The 20975-nt window shown below is 39.1% G+C and overlaps 1 protein-coding gene and 1 pseudogene across 1 annotated transcript in view; one reads left to right on the forward strand and one right to left on the reverse strand.

Annotated features, from left to right (window-relative positions):
- Window positions 1-937: 937 nt before the first annotated feature.
- On the reverse strand, window positions 938-1190 carry LOC134385779 (large ribosomal subunit protein eL34-like; annotated as a pseudogene).
- A 2495-nt stretch (window positions 1191-3685) lies between these two features.
- The window catches only part of FGF2 (fibroblast growth factor 2), a 48150-nt gene continuing 30860 nt past the window's right edge, over window positions 3686-20975 (forward strand). Inside the window, 3 exon segments of the mRNA XM_063107477.1 lie at window positions 3686-3712; window positions 6970-7143; window positions 7145-7589. Of these exon segments, the coding sequence (XP_062963547.1) occupies window positions 3686-3712; window positions 6970-7143; window positions 7145-7589 (646 nt within the window).

Consider the following 20975-nt stretch of genomic DNA (forward strand, 5'->3'; position numbering starts at 1 on the left):
ATACTTGGAAAAACTTATGACATAGTGAGTGAAAATGCAAGTAGCTAAAAGATTAGCACAATATGATACCATTTATATATAGAAATGCACACATATGGGTGCATATACATACATATATATATGCAAAAATATAAAGAAAGGTCTGAAATGATGCACACCAAACTGAGAAAAATGATTTTATCTGAGAAGAGGAAAGTGACTGGGATTGGGGGTGGAGTCCAGAGGATATTCTCACTATTATCTGTAGTACTTCAACTTTTTTAACAAAGATATTGTATAAATATGCTACTTAACTAATTAAAAGCTAATAACAAAAAAGAATGAAAATAAACGAACTCAAGTTGTCACTAGGAATGTTTAAAAGGAAAATAGCCTTAAGCTCATATTTAAAAATATTCCTTTAAAGAAATAATACATTTAAAAAGAAGAAACCAATTTTAAGACATTAGCTGCATGAGAAAGTCCAGAAACATCTTCCCACTGGAAGATTCTTAATGTGCAGTTGTGAACATTTGGGGAATGTGCACTAAATCAATCCATGCTGTCTCCTGTGCCACAAAGTGGTCTATTTCTGTGCCCTCATCTTTTAATTTTCAGTAGGCTATGGTACATACATATTTGAGTTTCACCTCTAATAATGGAAATGAAAACTAAAATATCTGATAGTCCAACTTGGAGGAGTAAGGCAAAAAGTGGATGAAGGGATACTGACAGAGATCTTCTCTTGATATACAGCTGTAGCATTTTTCCAGTGGGAAGGATAAGATACGAGTGCAGAAGTCAACAGAGAACTGTGTCCTGGGATTGTACAAGACATAGCCAGAGATGACACATGGCATCTTTACTTTCTGGACCCTCCCCATTTTCTTTCTCTTTGTTTTCTTTTTTTTTTTTTTTTGCCTTTTGATTTTCTGTATTACTCAATAAAGCTTCATTTTTAAAATTTAGCTTTCTGACTCTGTGCTTGTGCCTTCAACACTTTCATGATACTGCTTCTCGATAAGGAAAGCATGCTTGATCCTATAACAGACACATTTAGCACACATGCAACCACTACTGGCCCTGCTAACATGTTTTTTTGTTTTAGACAACATCATAATGATTCTATTATGAGGGGTTCAGGATAGCCTAGTTTTGTTAGGGGCTGTACTGCAGGGAAGCTTTTGATGGCATGTCAAATGCTGAACCATTCTGACTGCCTCTAGACACTATCTCTGGAAAAGGAAAAAAAAAAAAAAGAAAAAGAAAAAGAAAAAGCACCTTCTCTTGAGGAATTTCATGTGAAATTATATTCTTCTCACTAGATATATTTTGAAATAAATTATTTAAGTAGAAAAATAGAATATGTGTATGGTTAAAAAAAACTCAGGTAGTACTAAAATAGTACAATGAGCAATCTTCCTTTGTCTGTACTCTAGTACCCAGTTCTTCTCCCCAGAGGCAAATATTCCTGAAATATTCTATGTCTATGCAAGCATATATGCTGTATGTATGTGTGTCTTTTCCTTTAAAACATGGAAACAAGTTATGCACACTATACTACATTTTACATTTTTCACTTGTTTTCCACTTTTTCAATATGTCTTGGAGATCATTCCATAGTATAGATCTACTTCATTGTTCCAAAAACTGCAAGTTTATTATAGGACTATATATGATAATGATAGGCTGCCAATAAATATTTATTAAATAAATGACTCTAGTACAATTTCTTTTTACAAGTCCCTATTGATAATCATTTATATTGCTTATTTCCAGTCTTTTACAACCAGAAGCAAAGTTGAAACACTTATGTTCATACATCTTTGTTCACATGTGTGGATACGTCTGTAGGATAAATTCCTGACAAGGACATTTCTAGATCAAATGGTACACATCTCAAATATTGAAAACTATTGCTAATTTGGCCTCCCACCAACAGTGAGAGTATATTTCCTCATACTCTCTAATGCTATAATTATTAAACTTTTTGACTGTGCCTATCTTACTAGTAGAACAATATATCTCATTATTTGCATTTCTTTTACACACATATCCAAAATCCATTTATATTTCTTTTTCTATGAACTACCTGCTCATATTTCTTTTCTCACTGATATTTAAGATCTCTTTATATATTTAGAAGACTAGTTTTGATGTTACACACACTGCACATTTTCCCAGTTTGTAAGTTATCTTTCGACTTTTAGAGCAGGGGCAACACTGTGATCGGCAATCACTTTAAATTTATATTATCGAGGGGCTTATTCACATAGTTTTCCCGAAACCAAGGATTGGTCTGCTCGAAGGTAAATTCAGATTCTCACTTCTTAAAAGTTTGTTTCAAGATGATGTTTTTTTTTTCCCTCCTAGTTTTGGCATATTAAAAAAAAGAAAAAGAAAAAAAAAAGCCTTGAGTTGAGAGTCAGGATGCCCCTTAAATTAATATCAAAATAAGAACAGAAGAACAGTGAGATCAGAATCTCTGTAATCTAAGTAGATTACACAGAAGATAAAGAATAACAGTGCCTTCCTGTAAAGGGCCATCTTTGTAACATATTTATTGCTAATAACAGCTTATTTGAATAAAGTTAATATAGAGGACAATGAGCTCTTTTGGATAGTTCTTCTGAGTAGCTTTTACAATAGTGTTGAGCTAATTAAAAAAATATAGAACATACAAATAAACCTAACTATTTCTAGCATGCCCTCTTCAAAAGGTAAAAAAGAAAAAAACAAACACAACAAACAAAAAACCAAAATACAAGTCTTTGTGGTTGTCCAATGGCCCTCTGGGAAGCTCCAAAGATGATTTAAGAGTAAAAGACACCATGAAATTTTCCTTCCTTTTTTTAATTATGAAGTTTTAATTTTTCTGATCTTAGGGATTGATCTTGGGAAGGCAAAATCAAAGAGTCTATAAAATGAAACTGGCCACTGAATTAATACAGTCACATAGATGCCTGAGAACAATGAATGATTGCCACTTGGCTATCTACATATTACTCAGACTGACAATACAATATTTGGAAACAAACAAAATAGCCAAATGTAACATAATTAAGCCTTTGACTCTTCCAGGAAGTTTTGTGTGTTTGTTATTTATTTGTTTTTAAAAGTCAAGGACACAAAATCAACATGAAGGCACAGAAATTTATTTTGGTGAGATTGGGACACAAAAAGTAAACAACAGCCTTTATTACCTCTTGTTTAGGTAAAATAGAGAGGCTCATTCTATTATACCAGAGCTGATGGTTATAATGATGACCTTGAGAACTGCTAAGATTATTTTTGATGTTCTAGGTTTTAGAAAACAGTAATTTGTGTATTTCCATGAGATTTTCATAAGGAAATGGGTTTAATGTGATTTTCATTATAAAATGCTTAACACGTAGAGTTCCACATTTATTGACTACACTCATACCTGCCCCTCCATAATGTAGATGATGAATTCGGTTTTCCAAATCAACTTTTTATGATAAAAATAATGCACTCCTTCATTAATTAAACAAATCAAAACAAAACAAATGTATTGAGGCCCAGCCTAGTGCCACTAGGCCCCTGGGATACAGCAATTTGCAGATCAGAAGATCCCAGTGAGTAACTAGGAGTTGTTTTTATAAAATAAAAATAATTCTACTATCTAAAATATCACTTCTACCATTTTAGTGTTTCTCATTCTAATACAAATGCTCCTCAACTTACAATGGGGTTACGTCCTGATAAAGCCACTGTAAGTTAAAAATATTGTAAATTGAAAATGCATTATTAAATTCCAATAAACCATCATAAAGTTGAAAAATCCTAAGTCAGATCATCGTTAAGTCAGAGACTGTCTGTATGTATATGGGAGGTTATTAAATAAAAGAGTTTCTATTGTACAGTTTTATAACCTATTTCTTTCAATTAAGGATGTGATGAACACCCAGGTTACTAAATCTTTGTGTACATCCATGATTATTTATTTAGAATAAGTTCTTTGCACCAAAACTGTTGGCTCGAATGTTATTCAAATTTCAAAAATGTAATGACTTGATGCACACTTTTTAAACTGCCCTCCCAAAATGCTATAATAATTTAGCTTCCCTCTGGCAGTTTTCCTCCCAACTTTATGGGAGACCAATTTCATTCTTGCTTTGACATCTATTTCTTTCTTTCCCTTTTTTTGAAGATACAATTCATATATCATGAAATCCACCATTTTAAAGTGTACAATGCAATGGTTTTCAGTATACTCACAAAGTTGCACAAAGTTGTTAAACCACCACTATGTAACTCCAGAACTGTTTTATCACCCTCAAAAGAAATCCCATACTTACTAGCAGCATCTCCCCAACCCCCCTTTTCCCCTGCCCCTGGCAACCACTAATCTGCTTTCTATCTCTATGGATTTGCCTATTCTGGGTATCTCATATAAATGGAATCACACAATATGTGGCCTTTTCTGTCTGGCTTCTTCCACTTAGCATAATGTTTTCAAGGTTCATCAATGCTGTGGCACGTATCTTCATTTCATTTTATTGCCAAACAATATTCCATTGTATGGATATACCACATTTTGTTTATCCATTCATCAGTTGATGGACATTTGGCTTCCCACTTTTTGGCTATTATGAATAATGGTGCTATGAATATTTTGCACATGTTTTTGTGTGAACATATGTTTTCAATTCTTTTAGGTATATACCTAGGAGTGGAATTGCTGGGTCATATGGTGACTCTGTATTTAATATTTTGAGTAACTGTCAGACTTTTCTACATCAGCTATTCCATTTTATCTTTCCATGAACAATGTTTGAGGGTTCCAATTTTTCCACACCCTCAACAACACTTGTTATTTTCTTTTGTTATTGTTGTTGTTGTTGTTGTTTTTACATTATAACTATCTTAGTGGGTGTGAAGTAGTATTTCATTGTTGTTTTGATTTGAATTTCTCTAAGACTAATTATGTTGCACACCTTTTCATGTGCTTTATTGTTTATTTGTATATCTTTGGAGAAATATTTATTCAAATATTTTCCCCATTTTAAAATTGAATTATTTGTCCACGTCCTAGGGAATGCAGATTATCTAACTGCTTGAAGCTGCTTCCCAAATTTCTGGATACTGTTGTTAAAAAAATATTATGACAGATTTTATATCATGCTCTTGGAATACTCAAGTTTCTGGTTTCTGTGACACAGAGTCCTACACTAGGGCTAAAGGACATCTACAGAGATCATCTACAAGGGAACTATTTGTCTCAAGAGATTTTCAATGAAGATGAAACTAGTCCATTTTGGAGAGAGATGTCAGAGAACTGATGGGGCTCAGGACATGCTACCCCAAAATACAGCACGTTGGCATATGAGAAAACAGTAGAAGCAAGAAGGTCACTTTCATCTTCTCCCTTCCTTCTTCCCTGAAGCAGATTATAAGACCCTCATTCGAGAGTTGCCCTCCCTATATCTGCATGAAAGGAACATCCTTGTCTCTGAAGACACAGGAACACAGAGAAGAATCTGAACAAACAGGTCTTGCTAAGTTCTCTTCCAGTTTATTACCATTAGGTCATACCTCCTTTGTCCAATCACACTTCTCCAAGACTATCCATTTCTTCATCAAACTACCATAAAAAATCAAGATTTCTATTTCTTTGGGTCTTCATTTCTGATGGCTCCCATGTCACGTAAAATGTATATTAAGTAAATTGGTATGTTTTTCTCTTGTTAATCTGTCTTTTGTTATATGGGCCTCAGCCATGAACCTAACCATGGGTGAGGAAAAGATATTTTTCTTCCTCTACAGAACATATATCAGCCCGGAGAAGGGAGAAGAACATGCCTGGTTTTAAAGCTTCATAGCATTTACTTGCACTTCTAGAAATGCATCTGGAGTTAAGAACAAATGCACTCATGGAAGACCTTCTGAAACCAAACATGTTCCTACACAGAGTAATTTCTGTACTTGCAACTCCTTCTAGAAGCTTCCCCAAATCTCTTGCCTGTCCCCAAGCTGTTACTGCTTGTCTGAAATGTCACAGCACTTACTCTTCTGTGGCCTCCGTTACTTTCTACTGGTATTTGTGTTATTCGTCCTTCCTGGATCTTACTTCCTCCCTTGTGCGAGAATATCCCCCCTGATTTGGCATCTCCCACAGCGCTTACAGCAATGCTTTACATACAGCAGGCACTCTGTATATGCAGGTTTTCTAGGCAGGTATTTTGCTAATCAACGGTCGCACTTGTTCAGTATTCTACTGAAAATTACCAAAATGCAAATAACTTCAATTCTGCAGTTTGACATTTTCAAAAGAATTCTTCCTCCGAGAAAGTCGTAACGATTTAGCGAGGGAGAATGCCAGTGCAGGGTGAAAACCTTAACACATTTCTATCACGAGAAGGATGTGAGGCCCATCCGCATCTTTCCACGTTGTCTAACTCAAGGTAGCTCTGCAAAGGGAAACCTTAGCAGCGCAATCCGCTCCCCTTCTCTGGCCTCCTTCTCCTTTTGTTGGTAAACTACTTTAGCCTCTGTTCTTTAATTTTAACAGTTTGTGCTCCACTCATACCCTTCATCTTTGGGTGATTAGAGATTTTCAAAGCCTATTCTGACACACAATCCTCACCGGCTTCCAACCCTTCTACTTCTTTGGAGTGGAGAAAGCTTCTCCCCTTAAAAATACTGGCAAGGAAGAATGAGAGAGAAAGTTCCATTTAAATGTTTAAAAGTTGAGTCCCGGCTGGTCGCACAGCAGAAGCTCCGCAGTGTGGAGAAAGACTAAACGTGGTTTGGGTGGCGCGGAGTCGCGGGGCCGGCGGGCGACTCCTGGGGAATAAGGGAGGGTGGTGTCGAGACCCCGGGACACTTGAGGCCTCGACCGCCGCTTCCCGGCGCACCCCCGCCCCCGCCCGAGGTCGGGCTCCCCGGGGGGGACTGATGTCGCGCGCTTGCGTGTTGTGGCCGAAGTGCCCGACTCGGAGGCCGCCCCAGCAAACTCCGAACGAGTAGGGGGTGGCGCGCAGGGAGGGAGGAAGCCGGGGGCGCGGGGGGTTGGTGGGCGTCGGGGGTGGAGATGTAGAAGATGTGACGCCGCGGCCCGGCCGGTGCCAGACCAGCGGACACGGTGCCCGCGGCTGCCGCCGGATCCCGGGCGCTGCAGCTTGGGAGGCGGCTCTCTCGAGAGCGGCGGCCGCGGAGACACCCCTCCCTGAACCCCAGCTCCCGGGCCGCTGGGCTTGCCGCGCGCTCGGGCCGGCGAAGAAGGGAGCGGCCGAGCGGCGCGAGGCTGGGGGCTCGCGGGCGCGGCCGCGCGCCGCCGGGCGGGAGGCTGGGGGGCCGGGGCCGGGGCCGGGCCTCGGAGCGGGTCGGAGGCCGGGGCCGGGGCAGGGGGGCGGCGGCTCCCCGCGCGGCTCCGGCGGCTCGGGGTCTCCGGCCGGGCCCTGGAGGGGCCATGGCAGCCGGGAGCATCACCACGCTGCCCGCCCTGCCCGAGGACGGCGGCAGCGGCGCCTTCCCGCCCGGCCACTTCAAGGACCCCAAGCGGCTGTACTGCAAAAACGGGGGCTTCTTCCTGCGCATCCACCCTGACGGCCGCGTGGACGGGGTCCGGGAGAAGAGCGACCCTCACAGTGAGTGCCGGCCGCCCCACCTCCGCCCCGGGTTCCCTCGGGTTCCCTCCGCTCCCCTCCGCTCCAGCCTCCGCGCTCTTGCCTTTTCTTCGCTCCGACCCTGCCGGGACGTGTGGTTTCTTTCCGCGCGGCCCCCGCGGTGTCGGGTTCACCACTCGCCCCGTCCTCCCCCGAGCTGCGGTGTCAGGTTAGACGCCCCCCCGGGTTTGGGGTGTGCCGGTTTCCCCTGGTAAACCAGGCCCCTGGGCCGGAGCCGCAGGGCGCCCCGGCCTCGCGCGCGGGCCCTCTTCGCGCAGACAACCTGTCGCGCCGGGGATGCCCGGCGGCCGAGGGCGGGAGAGCGGCTCTCGGAGAGGCGGCCCGGGGCTCCCGTTGAAGTTCCCACCGTTTCTCTGATGCGTGCTGTCCCGGGACAAAGACAGGAGGGACCGCGGCAGAATGAAACGTTCCTTATTGGAAAAGTACCTTTCCAGAGTCCTGCCCTTAAATTCCGACTCGAGGAATCTCGAGTGGGACCCGAGGCATCTGACGCACCACTCTCACCCACCCATTTGTATCTTTTGCGAATAGACAAAAGCTGAAAGAGCAAAAACAACGAAAAGAAAACAACAGAAAGAATCCGGACTTGGTTAATAAAGTGTGACAGACCGTTGTTTCAATAGTGAAAAAGTGCAAAAACGTTAATCTCCCTGCAAGATTATTAGTTTTGGACTCTTTAACGACACTTAACCCCAGAGGTGGTTTCCTTATTCCTAAAGTGGGGTAATATCTACCTTATAGCAGGTTTGAGGAGGAAATGAGACACTTTTGCTTTCTGTTTAAAAAAAAAAATCTGTTTGTGGTATAGAAATAACATTGGCCTGAATCAGTGGTTCTCCAACTTTAGGGATGCATCAGAATCACCTGGAAGGTTTGTTACAGCACAAATTGCTGGACACTATCAGTGTTTCTGATTCCCTACGTCTGGGGGTGGGAAGAAGGGAGGGGGGCTGAAAATTTACATTTCTAGCAAGTTCCCAAGTGATGTTGATCTGGGGACCATACTTTGAGAGCCACTGGTCTAGAAAAAAGAGGAAGAAAAGGGCGTAAAATGGGCTGATTTACAACACTGTTGGAACTTGAAGTGAGATAGCAAGGACCAGAATAGTAAACAGTATTTTAACCTGTTGTCCTGTAAGTGTAGGTAAAACATGTTTTAAAAGCTGTGTGTTCTGGCATTCCTTCCTTTTTGGGTTCCAGGTGGAGAATCTGATCCTCTCTTTGCCTGACAAAAGACCTGCAGGGGTCCAAAGCTTAACTCCCCGGTTTCTGTCTTTGTCTTACTGTGCTAATGGGAATGTCATTCACTCTGGTTGAGGGGCCAGGAAGAGGAGAAAGCTCTGCAACAAAAACATGAGTTGACAGAGGAATGGGAAATGCACTTTTATACTTGTATTAGTCTTTATTCTAAAATAGCAAACAGCAAAGGATGCAGTCATAATTTTTTTCATGCTTGCCATAATTTAAAATTTTTATCAGTCACTTTATCCAGTAAAACTGAAAAGATGCTTGGAACTTCGTATGTGGGTTAGTACTGTTTCTTTATTCCGGTAACTTGGGTAGATTTCACAAATTATCTTTGTCTGTTAGGCTAGTTCAGCTGATTAGGACAAAGTGCATATATATCCCAATTAATTTTGCTCTTTTCTAGTATCATACACTGTTAATAAAAAAAGCATGTTTTTGACTAGAGGAAGAAAGAACTGTCCTCCAGATTAGGTTCATATTTGGGGCTTCCCCTAATGCTCTTTTTTTTTCAGACTCTATTAGTTGCTGAATCATTTTTTCTTTGAAGCTTTTGGTATCTTATTTGCCTTAGAATGAAACTATGTAGAGGGTAGTGAGTGTGGATAATTCTGAATTGCACAACATATTACCATCCTTGTAAAAAATACCTGCTAACTTTTTCTTTGCAACTGTGGGTTGGATTTTTATTTTTTTAATCTTGTGTTAAACAGTTCTAGATATCTGAGCCATAATTCAGCAGGAAATTGTGGCTACCGTTGACTCTGTTTTCATTTCTCCATGTTTGCTGGTCAGTTTGTTTGGGGGAGGAGGGTGTGTGGTTGAGAGGATATTGTTATGTCATGTACACACTCATTTTTTTGGACCCCCCCGAGGACATTTGGTAATGCCTCTAGACAATTTTGGTTGTCATAACATGAAAGGGTGCTACTGGGATCTAGTGAGTAGAGGCCAGGAACACTGCTAAACATACTGTGATGCACAAGGTAGTCCCCCCCCCAACTGAAAATTTTCTCACTCCAAATGCCTTAGTGCTAAGCTTGAGAACCCTGGCAACTTTATAACTAGCTAAAGACAAGATGTTAAAAGTGAAGAGTAGACTAACTCATTCGGGTTTATGGAAACTAATTTTTTTTTTTAAGGCCACCTTTTACCAGGCAACAGACCTACAAGAATACAAACTTAAACATGACTAGACCACTTCTGTGTAGCCAAACCTGGACATAAGTTTAAATACAATGTATTTTTTTCCCAGGTGGAAGGTAGGTATACAGATGGTTAACCAAACTAGGAGGAGACCGATGGGAAAGTTGTAAGAAAAAAATGAGCGTGGACATGACATAACAATATCCTCTCAACCACACACCCTCTTCCCCCAAGCAAACTGACCAGCAAACATGAAGAAATGAGAACAGTTAACGGTAGCCACAATTTCCCACTGAACTATGGCTCAGATATCTAGAACTGTTTGAAAAGTTGAAAAACCCATGGTCTCAGTCCTAAACTTTTGACTAATTGACCTGTTCTGTCCTTAAACTCTCTGTCCCATTGGAGATTTCTTCCCTTGGCATGACACTTTCTGCTATGTCTTCTATAATGCAAATAACTCTGAAAGGCTGCATTCATCCATTGTCAGAATTTAACTTTTAGTGTGAAATGAATTGTGGGTGTGGTTTCTTCCCCAAAAGCTGACCAGAAGGACTTTCTGAAAGGGGAGGTAAGAGAAGGTGACTGCAAACAAACGTTTCCAACTTGTCAATGTTGCTGAAGGTCAGCTTTCCATCATACCTGGGTATTCTCTTGAGTTGTTGTCACTAGAAAGGGCCTGTTTTCTGGCACTTGTCTCGTAGTTCTGAATAATCTTCCTGTGACATGAGAATCTTGGTAAAGGCAAAATGGTAAAAGTGGTTACAGAGCCTCTGCTTCTCCAGCATGTGCGCTGCACATCCCCCTTCCTTTTGGCGTCCTCGATATTTTGGTGGGCTTCTTCCAAAGTCCATGGGAATGTATAACATTAAGTATATACTCTAAAGTAGTGAACCATGTAAAAACGTTGAGAAGAAAGAACATTTTATCCTAAGCAGCACGTACCACATATGGTGGAGTATAGTAAGTGAAATGTATGCTGCTTATGTAGCATTAAATTAACTCCAGATGCTCTTACTTAGGAAAAAATGAAGGTAGTTAGAAGTGCCGGATCTACCCTTGGGCTCCTTCCAGGAGGTGACTGCCTGTTCGCCACACTTCTGTGCTTCCAGGCTCCAGAGGACGCTGAGACTTGGAAAGGCTGAAGGACCTGCCCATTCCATCTGGAGCAGGGCTGGGGGCCCAGGTGGCCTGACCCCCACCTCTTTGCCACTGTACATTTTCCATGCAACTACAGTCATAAAAACATGGATTTGTGAAGTTCAAAGGGAGGCTTCAGACCTTCTAATCCACTGATTTTATTTTATAGAATAGGATATTGAAGTTGAGAAAAGTAACCCATTGCCTGAGTTCAGTTGCCGATTTCCTCTTTTATCATCCTGAATTAGCTTTATACCCGCTTGGCCCTTTGTCTTCTATTCTTGCCCTCCCCCAGACTCATTACTCTCTTCTTTTCAATCACAGAAGACACCTATGGTCAGGCTTCCTGTGTCATGGTTGTGAGGTAGCCAGCTTCTCTGAGAAGTTCTTAGTAGTTCATAGTTGCCTCAGGTTATATTCCTGGGGTTTTGGATAAAGCTACTTTTCCTTCTGTAAACCACTGCCTTCATGTAAATGGAACCATTGATTGAATGATGCTAGATTCTACCCCTCCCCCACCTTTTTTGCTAATATCTGGCAAGTGGATCCCACTAAGTTGCCTTATTGTATATGATATTTTCTGTAGTGCAATTTGTGTGTAGTAAACAAATGAAGTCAGAATCTAATAGCTCATTTAATCCTGGAAATCATGTAATTGGTATAGCAATGAAAGGACAATTCATGAGTCATTGATATTACCACACCTTAGGAGCCTTTTAAGATGAGTTTGATGCCAAGTGACTTCAGCCTGGACAAGGAAATATCCCCTCATGGCATGCCCTGAGGGCTTGCATTGTGTTTATAAAATGGCCATTATGTAATTAGACTGACAGTGGTATAACAATTCAGTTCTAAGCATTCTTTTTTTGATTTATGATGCCATTTTACATGGATGGCCATGATTTTAAAGTGTAATTTGAAAATAAAATGTTACAGATGTAATAAACAAAAGAAGAAACATCCTTTATACATTATAAGCATAAAATAGACTTTATTCATCTACACATTGATTTTGAGAAATCATCGTCAGTGATATTAAAAAACACAATGTCTCACATTATTGGAATGGCTATTTTCAAACCACGAAATGCCTGTTCAAAAAGATGGTAACTACACAAATGCCATAGTCTTTGCTTGTTTTTCCAATTCCAGTGTTTGTTAATTTTCCAAATACCCTCCTCGGCCCCTTTGTCCTGTGGCACACATCTGTAAGCAGGCTGGTCTGGGTGAAGAGTCTACGCTTGTGAAACTGAGCAAGGCAGATGAGCACATTCAGGGCACAGATCTTAACCTCCTCAGCATATTCCATCCAAACAAATGTATTTTGTTTTGTTTTGTTTTGTTTTTGAGCTTATTTTCTGTATTCTGAAATCAGGAATCTGGTCTTGTACATTGTCAGTGCTCAATAAATAGTAAATACTTAGTTGTTTGCAAAATAATGAAGAATAATGATTGCCAGTGCAGAACTTTAGTTGTATTGTAGGAAAAGTAATTGTGGCATCATGATTTTCAGTTTCCTTGTTATATCTACTGTTGGGTGAGCTCTAGTGTTCTCTTTTCCTATCAACTTTCCTTTTAATAATTATGGCTAAGGAGACCATCTAAGCTGGATTATTTATGGTTACAAGAACTTAGGAAAGGACAAAAAGACAAGTGGCAACTTCTCAGGGGACCTCACCCATTGAGCCATAGACTGTGGTTCTTAGAAGCCAGACTAGTCCCATTCGCAACTCCTGTGGGGATATTTTTAGTTTGAAGAAATTTGGAGTGCCTGGAGGCAACAGACAGCCAATATTCAGTGTTTAACTTATGTCTCTGTCTCATCCCAGCTGTCCTCTGTCACTCTTCCTGCACAAGGTGACTTTTGACTTGACCAGTGTATCCTTAATGCTTACTCATTCATTTACAGAAATCTGTAATGGGTGTGTGTGTGTGTGGATTTGTATTTTCAAAGGGCTATTGACTTCCCCAAATTAACCTAACCTCTAAATTGATTTATCCGATAGAATTCTGAAATGAAAGGTTCACAGATTTTCAAAGTATTTTGAAGATAAAAATATGAAGAAAGGGTATGTGACTATTAAGTGTTATGTTCAGGTATAATTGAACTATTGAAAGGAATAATGCTGGTTTAATTTATAATTAAGCTTTACATTAATTTATAATGAAAATTTGTAATTAAATGATAACTCAAATTAGAAAGAGATTTTTTTTAAAGGAAATTTGTACAGAGTAGTAATGATCTGGCTAGATTCTGTTCAGTTTAGGGAAGATACTGACACCTTAAGGTAGGAAACTGTGTCTTCTCCATACAAACAAATATCAGAATAGGCTCAGTACGTTTTACTTAAGGAGTGCGCACTAAATGTCAACCAATGGTGAGAACATTCTCTGTGGACCTTTCTGTGGAATGAGTACTCATGGACCATATGCTGTATGAAGCTTGGTCGAGGTTTATAGTTCTCTTGGTGTAGTGATATGTATGTTTAGACACTTGGTCAATTTTTTAATGAAGGTAATTGTATATAACAAAGTTATGTTTGGACAGCATTTGAGAATCTTGGAGGCTGGCTATTAGCTTTTCTTAGAATAAGCTATAAATTTTCAGGTGAATAATTTTTCAGGAAAAATACGTTAGAACTTTTATTAGAGAATTCTGATTTCTTTAAAAGCATTTAAGATTTTTATCATGTACTATGTGATATAAAATTTCCTCAAGTATGTTGTGTATTGTTAGTTCATTCTTATTTTCTTTTCTGGGTGATATCCTGGAATCCTGTACTTTCTTCTACTTCATCTCCTTTTTTTTTTTTAACTCTCTTTTTAATTCTGGATTCTGCACCCAAATATTCTCTTTAAATCATTCTTTATGAGAGCACCAGCAGTCTTCCAGTTTCATCATGTGGCCATTTCCAATTTGTTATCCTACTCTGACACGTGGCACTACTGTCTCCCTCTGTCCCCTCAGAATTCCTTGGCTTCTATAAAACCTCATCAACCTGGTCTCTTCTCACCCATCCAACTGTCTTTTCTTCCATTCTGTCTTTCTTCTAGCTTTTTGCTTTTGTATTCCCCAAGGCTCTGTTTTGGCACTCTACCCTTTCTGTGTGCTCATATTCCTTCAGCAGATCATTTATAGTCTCTGTCGCTGTCCTGATTCCCCATCTCTGTTTCTCACTGCTTGTAGGACAGATACACCACCACAGCTTCAACTTAACATGTGTGCAACAGAACTTAACATAATTTTCTCAAATTAGCACCCCTTCCTACTGAATTTCTACTTGTACTGAAATTATTCTTCTAGTCTCCAAAGCTAGACACCTTGAAGCTGTCATTGATGCCTTTCTCTTCTTTTTTCCTCTCTCCCACCTGCCCACTGTGCCTGTGTGTGTGTGTGTGTGTGTGTGTGTGTGTGTGAGAGAGAGAGAGAGAGAGAGTGTGTGTGTGTGTGTGTGTGTGTGTGAAATGTTTCCCAGCCTCAATGATTTTTTTTTTTGCCCTGTTTCTTGATTTCTCCTGTCCTTTACTTTCCTACGACCTTAAACATTAACCAGACCTACCTGGCTTTCCTTCTCAAATATGATCTATTTGCTTAATCTTGTTTCCCACTATTTACCATCCATACTCCCCTGATGCTGCTGGTACTCTGTGTCACATCACTCTCTGATGTGACAGAACCATCATTATTACAATAATTGGCCTTTCCTTCTGTGATCCTTGTTTTTGGAAAATACTTCTTTTTATCAATTCATCTGTCACACCCTCCTCCCATTCTCACCTTTCTCTAAAAAATGTTTTAAAAGCCAGCTCAACAGTGTTCTCTGTGTAACTTTCCCCTACCATACCAAGGTGAAGTAATGGTTTCTATCACTGTTTCCTCATAGTACTTGGTACACAGTCTGCTACAGAACTTAATGCTTTTTTTCATAGTCAATTGTTTATGTGTCTCCTGTACTGAGACTGTGAGCTCTTTGTAGGGGAGGACTGTATCTGTCTGCATGCACGGTGGCCACTCAAAAGATGTTTATTAAGTTAAACATGTACCCAATAAATTAGCAGATCTTTTAACTTCCTTTCTGACCTTCCTTTCACATCTTCCTTCTCCTCTCAACCTTTTGACCAAGCTGTTTCCTTGAGATGGAATGTTCTCTCTGTCCTCTTACCTTATCCCAGTCTTAATCATGCTGCAGGCCCCATTTCTTTCACACATCCTCCTGTACACATCTTTCCTTTCCTGCATGCTATCTAGAAATGCTGTGTAATAGCTTGCTGTATTTTAATCTTTTGCCTCCCAGTTTTACTGGAAATTCCTAGCTGGTAAGGAGTTTTTATTTTTAAAAAATTCAGACAACATTACCCAGCAGTTCTTTATTCTCTTTTCTGTTCTGAGTGTCTGAGGCAGAATTTACTCATCCCAGGTGCCCCTTGGCTCCATTGCTGAATGAATGATTAATCTAAGGCCCGTGAAAAGGTTCAATTCTATATTTGTCGAATAAACTAGAACTTCAAGTAAATAAACTTAAACACTGTAGTATAAGGCATGTAAACTAGGTAAGTTGAATGCAGCAGCACTGTAGTTCTTTTCTGCAAACATCTTTCACGTTATTCAAGGTAAGCAATAAAGGTAAAACATGGTCATTTATTACAATCACTTTTTATTGTGAAGGGTTTTCTTTTCAGCTATTGAGTAACATATCAGTATTTCTAGCCAGTATTGATACTCAGTTCCAGAACTGGTTATAGTCTTCTAATTAAAGAATGCAGATCTGGGAATTCATACTTGATTCAGATACCTTAATCCTTACACTAGTCTCTCTCTCACACACTCAAGTCTAAAACCAGTGAATCATTTTAAAAATTAGGATTGAGAACAGTCTGGTTCTTACTGTCTATTGTTAGTATCCTTTTTGGCTGTGATGAAATGGCACAGATAGTTTCATCTTAATATTCCCTCACATTTATGAGCCAGTATTCACCACAACAATCTGTAAAAACTCTTAAAAGGATAGGAATTGTATGTCAAAATGAGTCATGGTCTTTGTGATGTGATGTCTGCAAAGGTGGGTGGGAGAAACTGCTCAATGACCAGTCTCATTTTACTCCTTTCTCAGCTGAATCATTTTCAAATAAAAAACAATTCATAGGTTTATAGGTGGTCATTACATAAATAGGAAATGGAAGAGAGTCAAAGGGTCAAGCAATTCCTCCATTTTAAAAATCACTTTTTGAAACATTACTTGATGAACAAACTTTGTTTTGAATTAGAAATGGAATTAATCTTCCTACTGCCATATGTGTGTGTGTGTGTGTGTGTGTGTGTGTGTGTGTGTGTGTGTGTGTGTGTATCTTTTAATCCAACACCTGCTGCTTGTCTTCTTTATATATTTTTACTTTTTGTATTAATTATGTGACTTTTCTTGCCTAGATTTTTTTTATTTTACCGGTATTATAGGATCTATCCAGCCCTGTCCAGACAACTAAGGAGATTGCCATAGTGACTAGGCAGAGTTCCTCTGCCTTGTGGTAGAGGACGAGTGAGTTATTTGGTCTTCACCACTATATTTCTAGGACCTTGATATTTACAGGGTATTTATTGAATGAATGAATGAAATTCTTGAGATCATGTTTTATTCCAGCTTTACAAATAATATCTGTTTAATCTTGAATACAAACTTATGAAGTAAGTATTATTATCCTCATTTTACAGATAAGAAAACATTTTTTTCCTATTGGCTTTTCAAAACATGACTTCTTTGTCCATGACAATAAGTAATTGTGCATTCCAGATTCTTAGTGTTTCGAATACAGGTTCATGGCAAGAATTCCACATAGACAAGGTAGCAGAAATTTAAACAGAAATAGTTTCTTAAAAAATAATTTAAACTCTTTCCAGAGGCTTTGCCACATCCAGGAAAGTTGAAATCTCAGCCATATATTCTCCACCCCTTTGTCTATTGAACTCTGCTTTGTTTAGGAAATATTTTTGTCATGATTTAGTATAAAGCAAATCTTCAATATTTAGGGGTGGCTTTCTGAGGAACTTAAAGATTTTTAAATGGCATATACAAAAATAGAAAGAGTAGGACATAATTAAGGATAGATACTATGTGAGAATGGAATGTATGCTGAAGTCAGGGTCTGGAAGATTAAAACCCGGAGAAACCTACAGCATGCAGAAAATGCTAAGAGAATAATTAAAAGGATGTTTTAAAAGTATAGTTAGGCCCTTTTAAGGAAATTTGAGACAGGCTCACTATTTAAGGACATGTAAGATTAAAAAACAACCAAACACACACACACACACACACAAAGCAGATGTATCTGGATCTATTTTATTTTAATCTTTTTCATTGAGTGAGATTGTCAATCAATACATAATTTTCTGAGTGCCTACTATGTGAGGAAATAGAGACCAAGATAGATAAAGAGATATCAAGAAAGTACGTAGCCAAACATATCCAGACATGTATCTAAAATTAAACTCCACTTTCCTTGAAATCACTTGCCCCCTTTTTTGACTCCCCTATATTTTTAAATGATATCACCATCTTCCTTGTCAACCAGGCCCATCTCTTGGAATAAATTTCCACTCTGTTGTTTTCCCCAGTCCTCACTTCCCTTCTCAAGCCCTGTCCATTTTAGTTCCTCTGTGCCTTTCACACACACGCTGGTCTGTGCAGTCTTGCCACAGCTGCTCTAGTTCTAACACTGACTATTACATCTGCCTTCTAACTGAACTCATCTTTATGAGTTTGCTAAGGCAGCCATAACAAAATACAACAGACTGGGTGGCTTAAACAACAGAAATTTATTTCTCACAGTTCTGGAGGCTGGAAGTCCAAGATCAAGGTGTTGGCAGGTTTAGTTTCTTTTGAGGCCTCTCTCCTTGGCTTGCAGGTGGCTGCCTTTTGCTGCCTCTTCTCACTGTGCTCTTGCTCCTGGTGTCTCTTTGTATGTCCAAATGTCCTCTTCTTTTAAGGACAACAGTCAGATTGGGTTAGAGCCCATTCCAAAGGCCTCATTTTAACTTAATCACCTCTGTAGAGGCCCTGTCTTCAAATATGGTGACATGCTAAGGTACTGGGGTTAGAGCTTCAACATAAGATTTTTGGGGGGGACAAAATTCAACCCATAACACTCTCTAATCAGTTGGACATTGTTCTTTGTTCTTTAATTATTAAATTACTCAATTATTACAGAGTATTCAATTACAGAAAAATATTATGGGTTTCAAAGAGTCAAATCCCCTGGTACACACATTTCCCCCAGAGCTTATAGATATGGGCACTATTGAAAGTCTATAAAAATCAGAAAATAGGAAAGTTACCAGCAGGTAGGTGGTTGTTGTGGATATCAAAAAGTGGGATAAAGGTTTTTTTTTTTTTTCTGGAAACTATAGATAGGTAGTAAGCTTGATATGGATCTCTGAAAAAAGTTTCAAGAGGCTTGAGACTACTGAGAAAAGAAAATAACAGAATAAGTAGTAAACAGGGCATGGCAATGGAAGAGTAGTAACATACATAGGTTTTAATATGTTGATTTCAACGAAATAATTTCTCATAGCAACCTTCTTTAAAAGAAGTACATTTCCTTCAGGAGAGGGTCTAGAGTTTTTCATGTTTGCGCTTCTTAGGCCAGGACCTAAGGACCAAGTCCTGTCCATAGCCTGTTTTGTAAATAAAGTTTTATTGGAACATAGCCACACTCATTTGTTTAGTTATTGTCTGTGGCTGATTTCACAGTGTAAGGCGGATATCCCTCAAAGCCTAAAATATTTACCGTCTGGTCCTTTACAGAGAGTTTGCTGACACCTGGCTTAGGCCATTATTTTTCATGAGGAGTGATACTTCTTAGTCATGGTATTTCTGCTATACCCTACTATTAAATTTAATACTAATTTTTTGACATCTTGTGTCAGAAGCTATATAATATTGTCTGTGGCTTTTACTGGACAGGAATTGTCTCTGGGCTGATCTCATTTAAAAATGTATTAATGATTTAATATCACTTTAATAGACTAGAAGTATGCTTTCCTTCTAAAAGATAAAAAATTAAAGATAAAGAAAATTGGTAACACGGATACACTATTATGATCTAAAACTATTCATAATAGACAGCTGATACTGTTATCTAGTTACCACCAAAAAGTCATGCCTTAGGTTATTATTCTGAATCAGTTATATTTTTGCTAGATCCTCCACCCAACTTTTAACAGCAAAGTAGCTAATATCTCATATAGCAGGAGAATTCTTTTTGTTATTTACGTATATGTTTTGCATCTCAACTAATTTTTTTGGAAGGCACTGCAGGAAATTGTATTACTCAAAGTTAGGTGTTTTCTGAGTTTGTTAATGAGATTAAAAAAGTAAACAGCTGGGATTATACTTCTTTGTTTGGTTACACCTACTTTGAATATTTTCTAGATTTAAGTTATTTTTTGGCCATGCTTAATGATGCAGAACTGTAGAGGTTTTATGTTGTAGAATTCTGGAGAACCTTGGCCTTGCCCATGGGTATCACCTCCATAAGTGGGTGAATGTTCCAGTTAAGTGCCTCCGTTTTACTAGAGGGAGCTTAATGCCCACCATGGCTGACAGTTAAAACACACAGTTCTGTTCTCTAGGACAGCCAGAGAGCAGAACCTTTTTAAAAGTCCTGCTGGGGGAAATAACTTATGGAAGTCTGCCTCAAGGAAATATAGTGTATCTTTCCTACAGTTTGGGAGTTTAACCTAGGGGTCCATGGAAACGCTGCAGATTTCTATGATCTCTTGAAAATAGATATAAAACGTTAGGTGTCCGGTTGTTTCCCTAAGGAGAGAGTACATAGCATTTTATCAGATTCTCAAAGAGTTATCCATGGTCCAAAATATTGTAAGGACAGTATCACTAGATATACTTCTAATTAATCCATTAGTGAGAGAACTAATTTGAACCACATCACAGTGAAAATGCATGTACCTAATTGTGCCGGTGTGAGCCTTTAGCTTATGGTGAGTGATTTTGTGAGAAACATCTCTGAAAATTGTGTGTTTTACTTATAAGAAATGTTTAAGGCTGATGTTTACTTCATTATAAAGTGTCTGAGGTCCCTGGGGAGAAATTTCTCTTTGGTAACCATGTCAGGACTAGTTACACTGCTCCTCAGCAGCCAGTTTATTTTTACCTTATGGTCTCTGGAAACTTGTTGCTGCTGTTGGCTACTAAAAAGCCAAATATGTGGCCTGTCTCTAAAAAGTATAATAATCTCACTCCTGGCTTCACCAGTTTTCAACCCTTAATTTCTATTTGTCTTATTTAAAAGCCATTTTTAAAGTATTTTGTCTTGGTATATTGTCAGTATCTTTGTAACTTATCTTAAATATTGTTTGGGACTAAACAAGTTATACTTCAATAAAAATAATATGAGGCGTCTTCAAAAAGTTCGTGGAAAGATTCGTATCATCTTTTAATTCCATTTTCCACAGACTTTTTGAAGTACCTTCATATATTCATTGATTTGTTATTTTAGCCACAAAGTGTCTACTATATTATCATACACAGCATTGCCTACCAGGGATTAAAAAAATCAAATAAGATAAGGCTCCTGTCCCTTACGATGTGTCTGGCAGGACAAGAAAGAGATGTAAATCATTAAGAGCAATAAAGTGTTATGCCTCCTTTGCTTGTGGTGTGTCCTGTGGTACGATGAGGTCATACCAAGGAGAGCAGTAAATTCTACTAGGGGAAGTCAGAAAAGGATTCAAACAGGAGTGACCACTGAACAGGGGGCTGGGAGTCAAGTAGGTGTTTGCCAGACAGACAGGGTGGGTAAGGG

The sequence above is a fragment of the Cynocephalus volans genome, chromosome 9 (genome assembly GCF_027409185.1).
Source record: "Cynocephalus volans isolate mCynVol1 chromosome 9, mCynVol1.pri, whole genome shotgun sequence".
NCBI classification, from domain to species: Eukaryota; Metazoa; Chordata; class Mammalia; order Dermoptera; family Cynocephalidae; genus Cynocephalus; species Cynocephalus volans.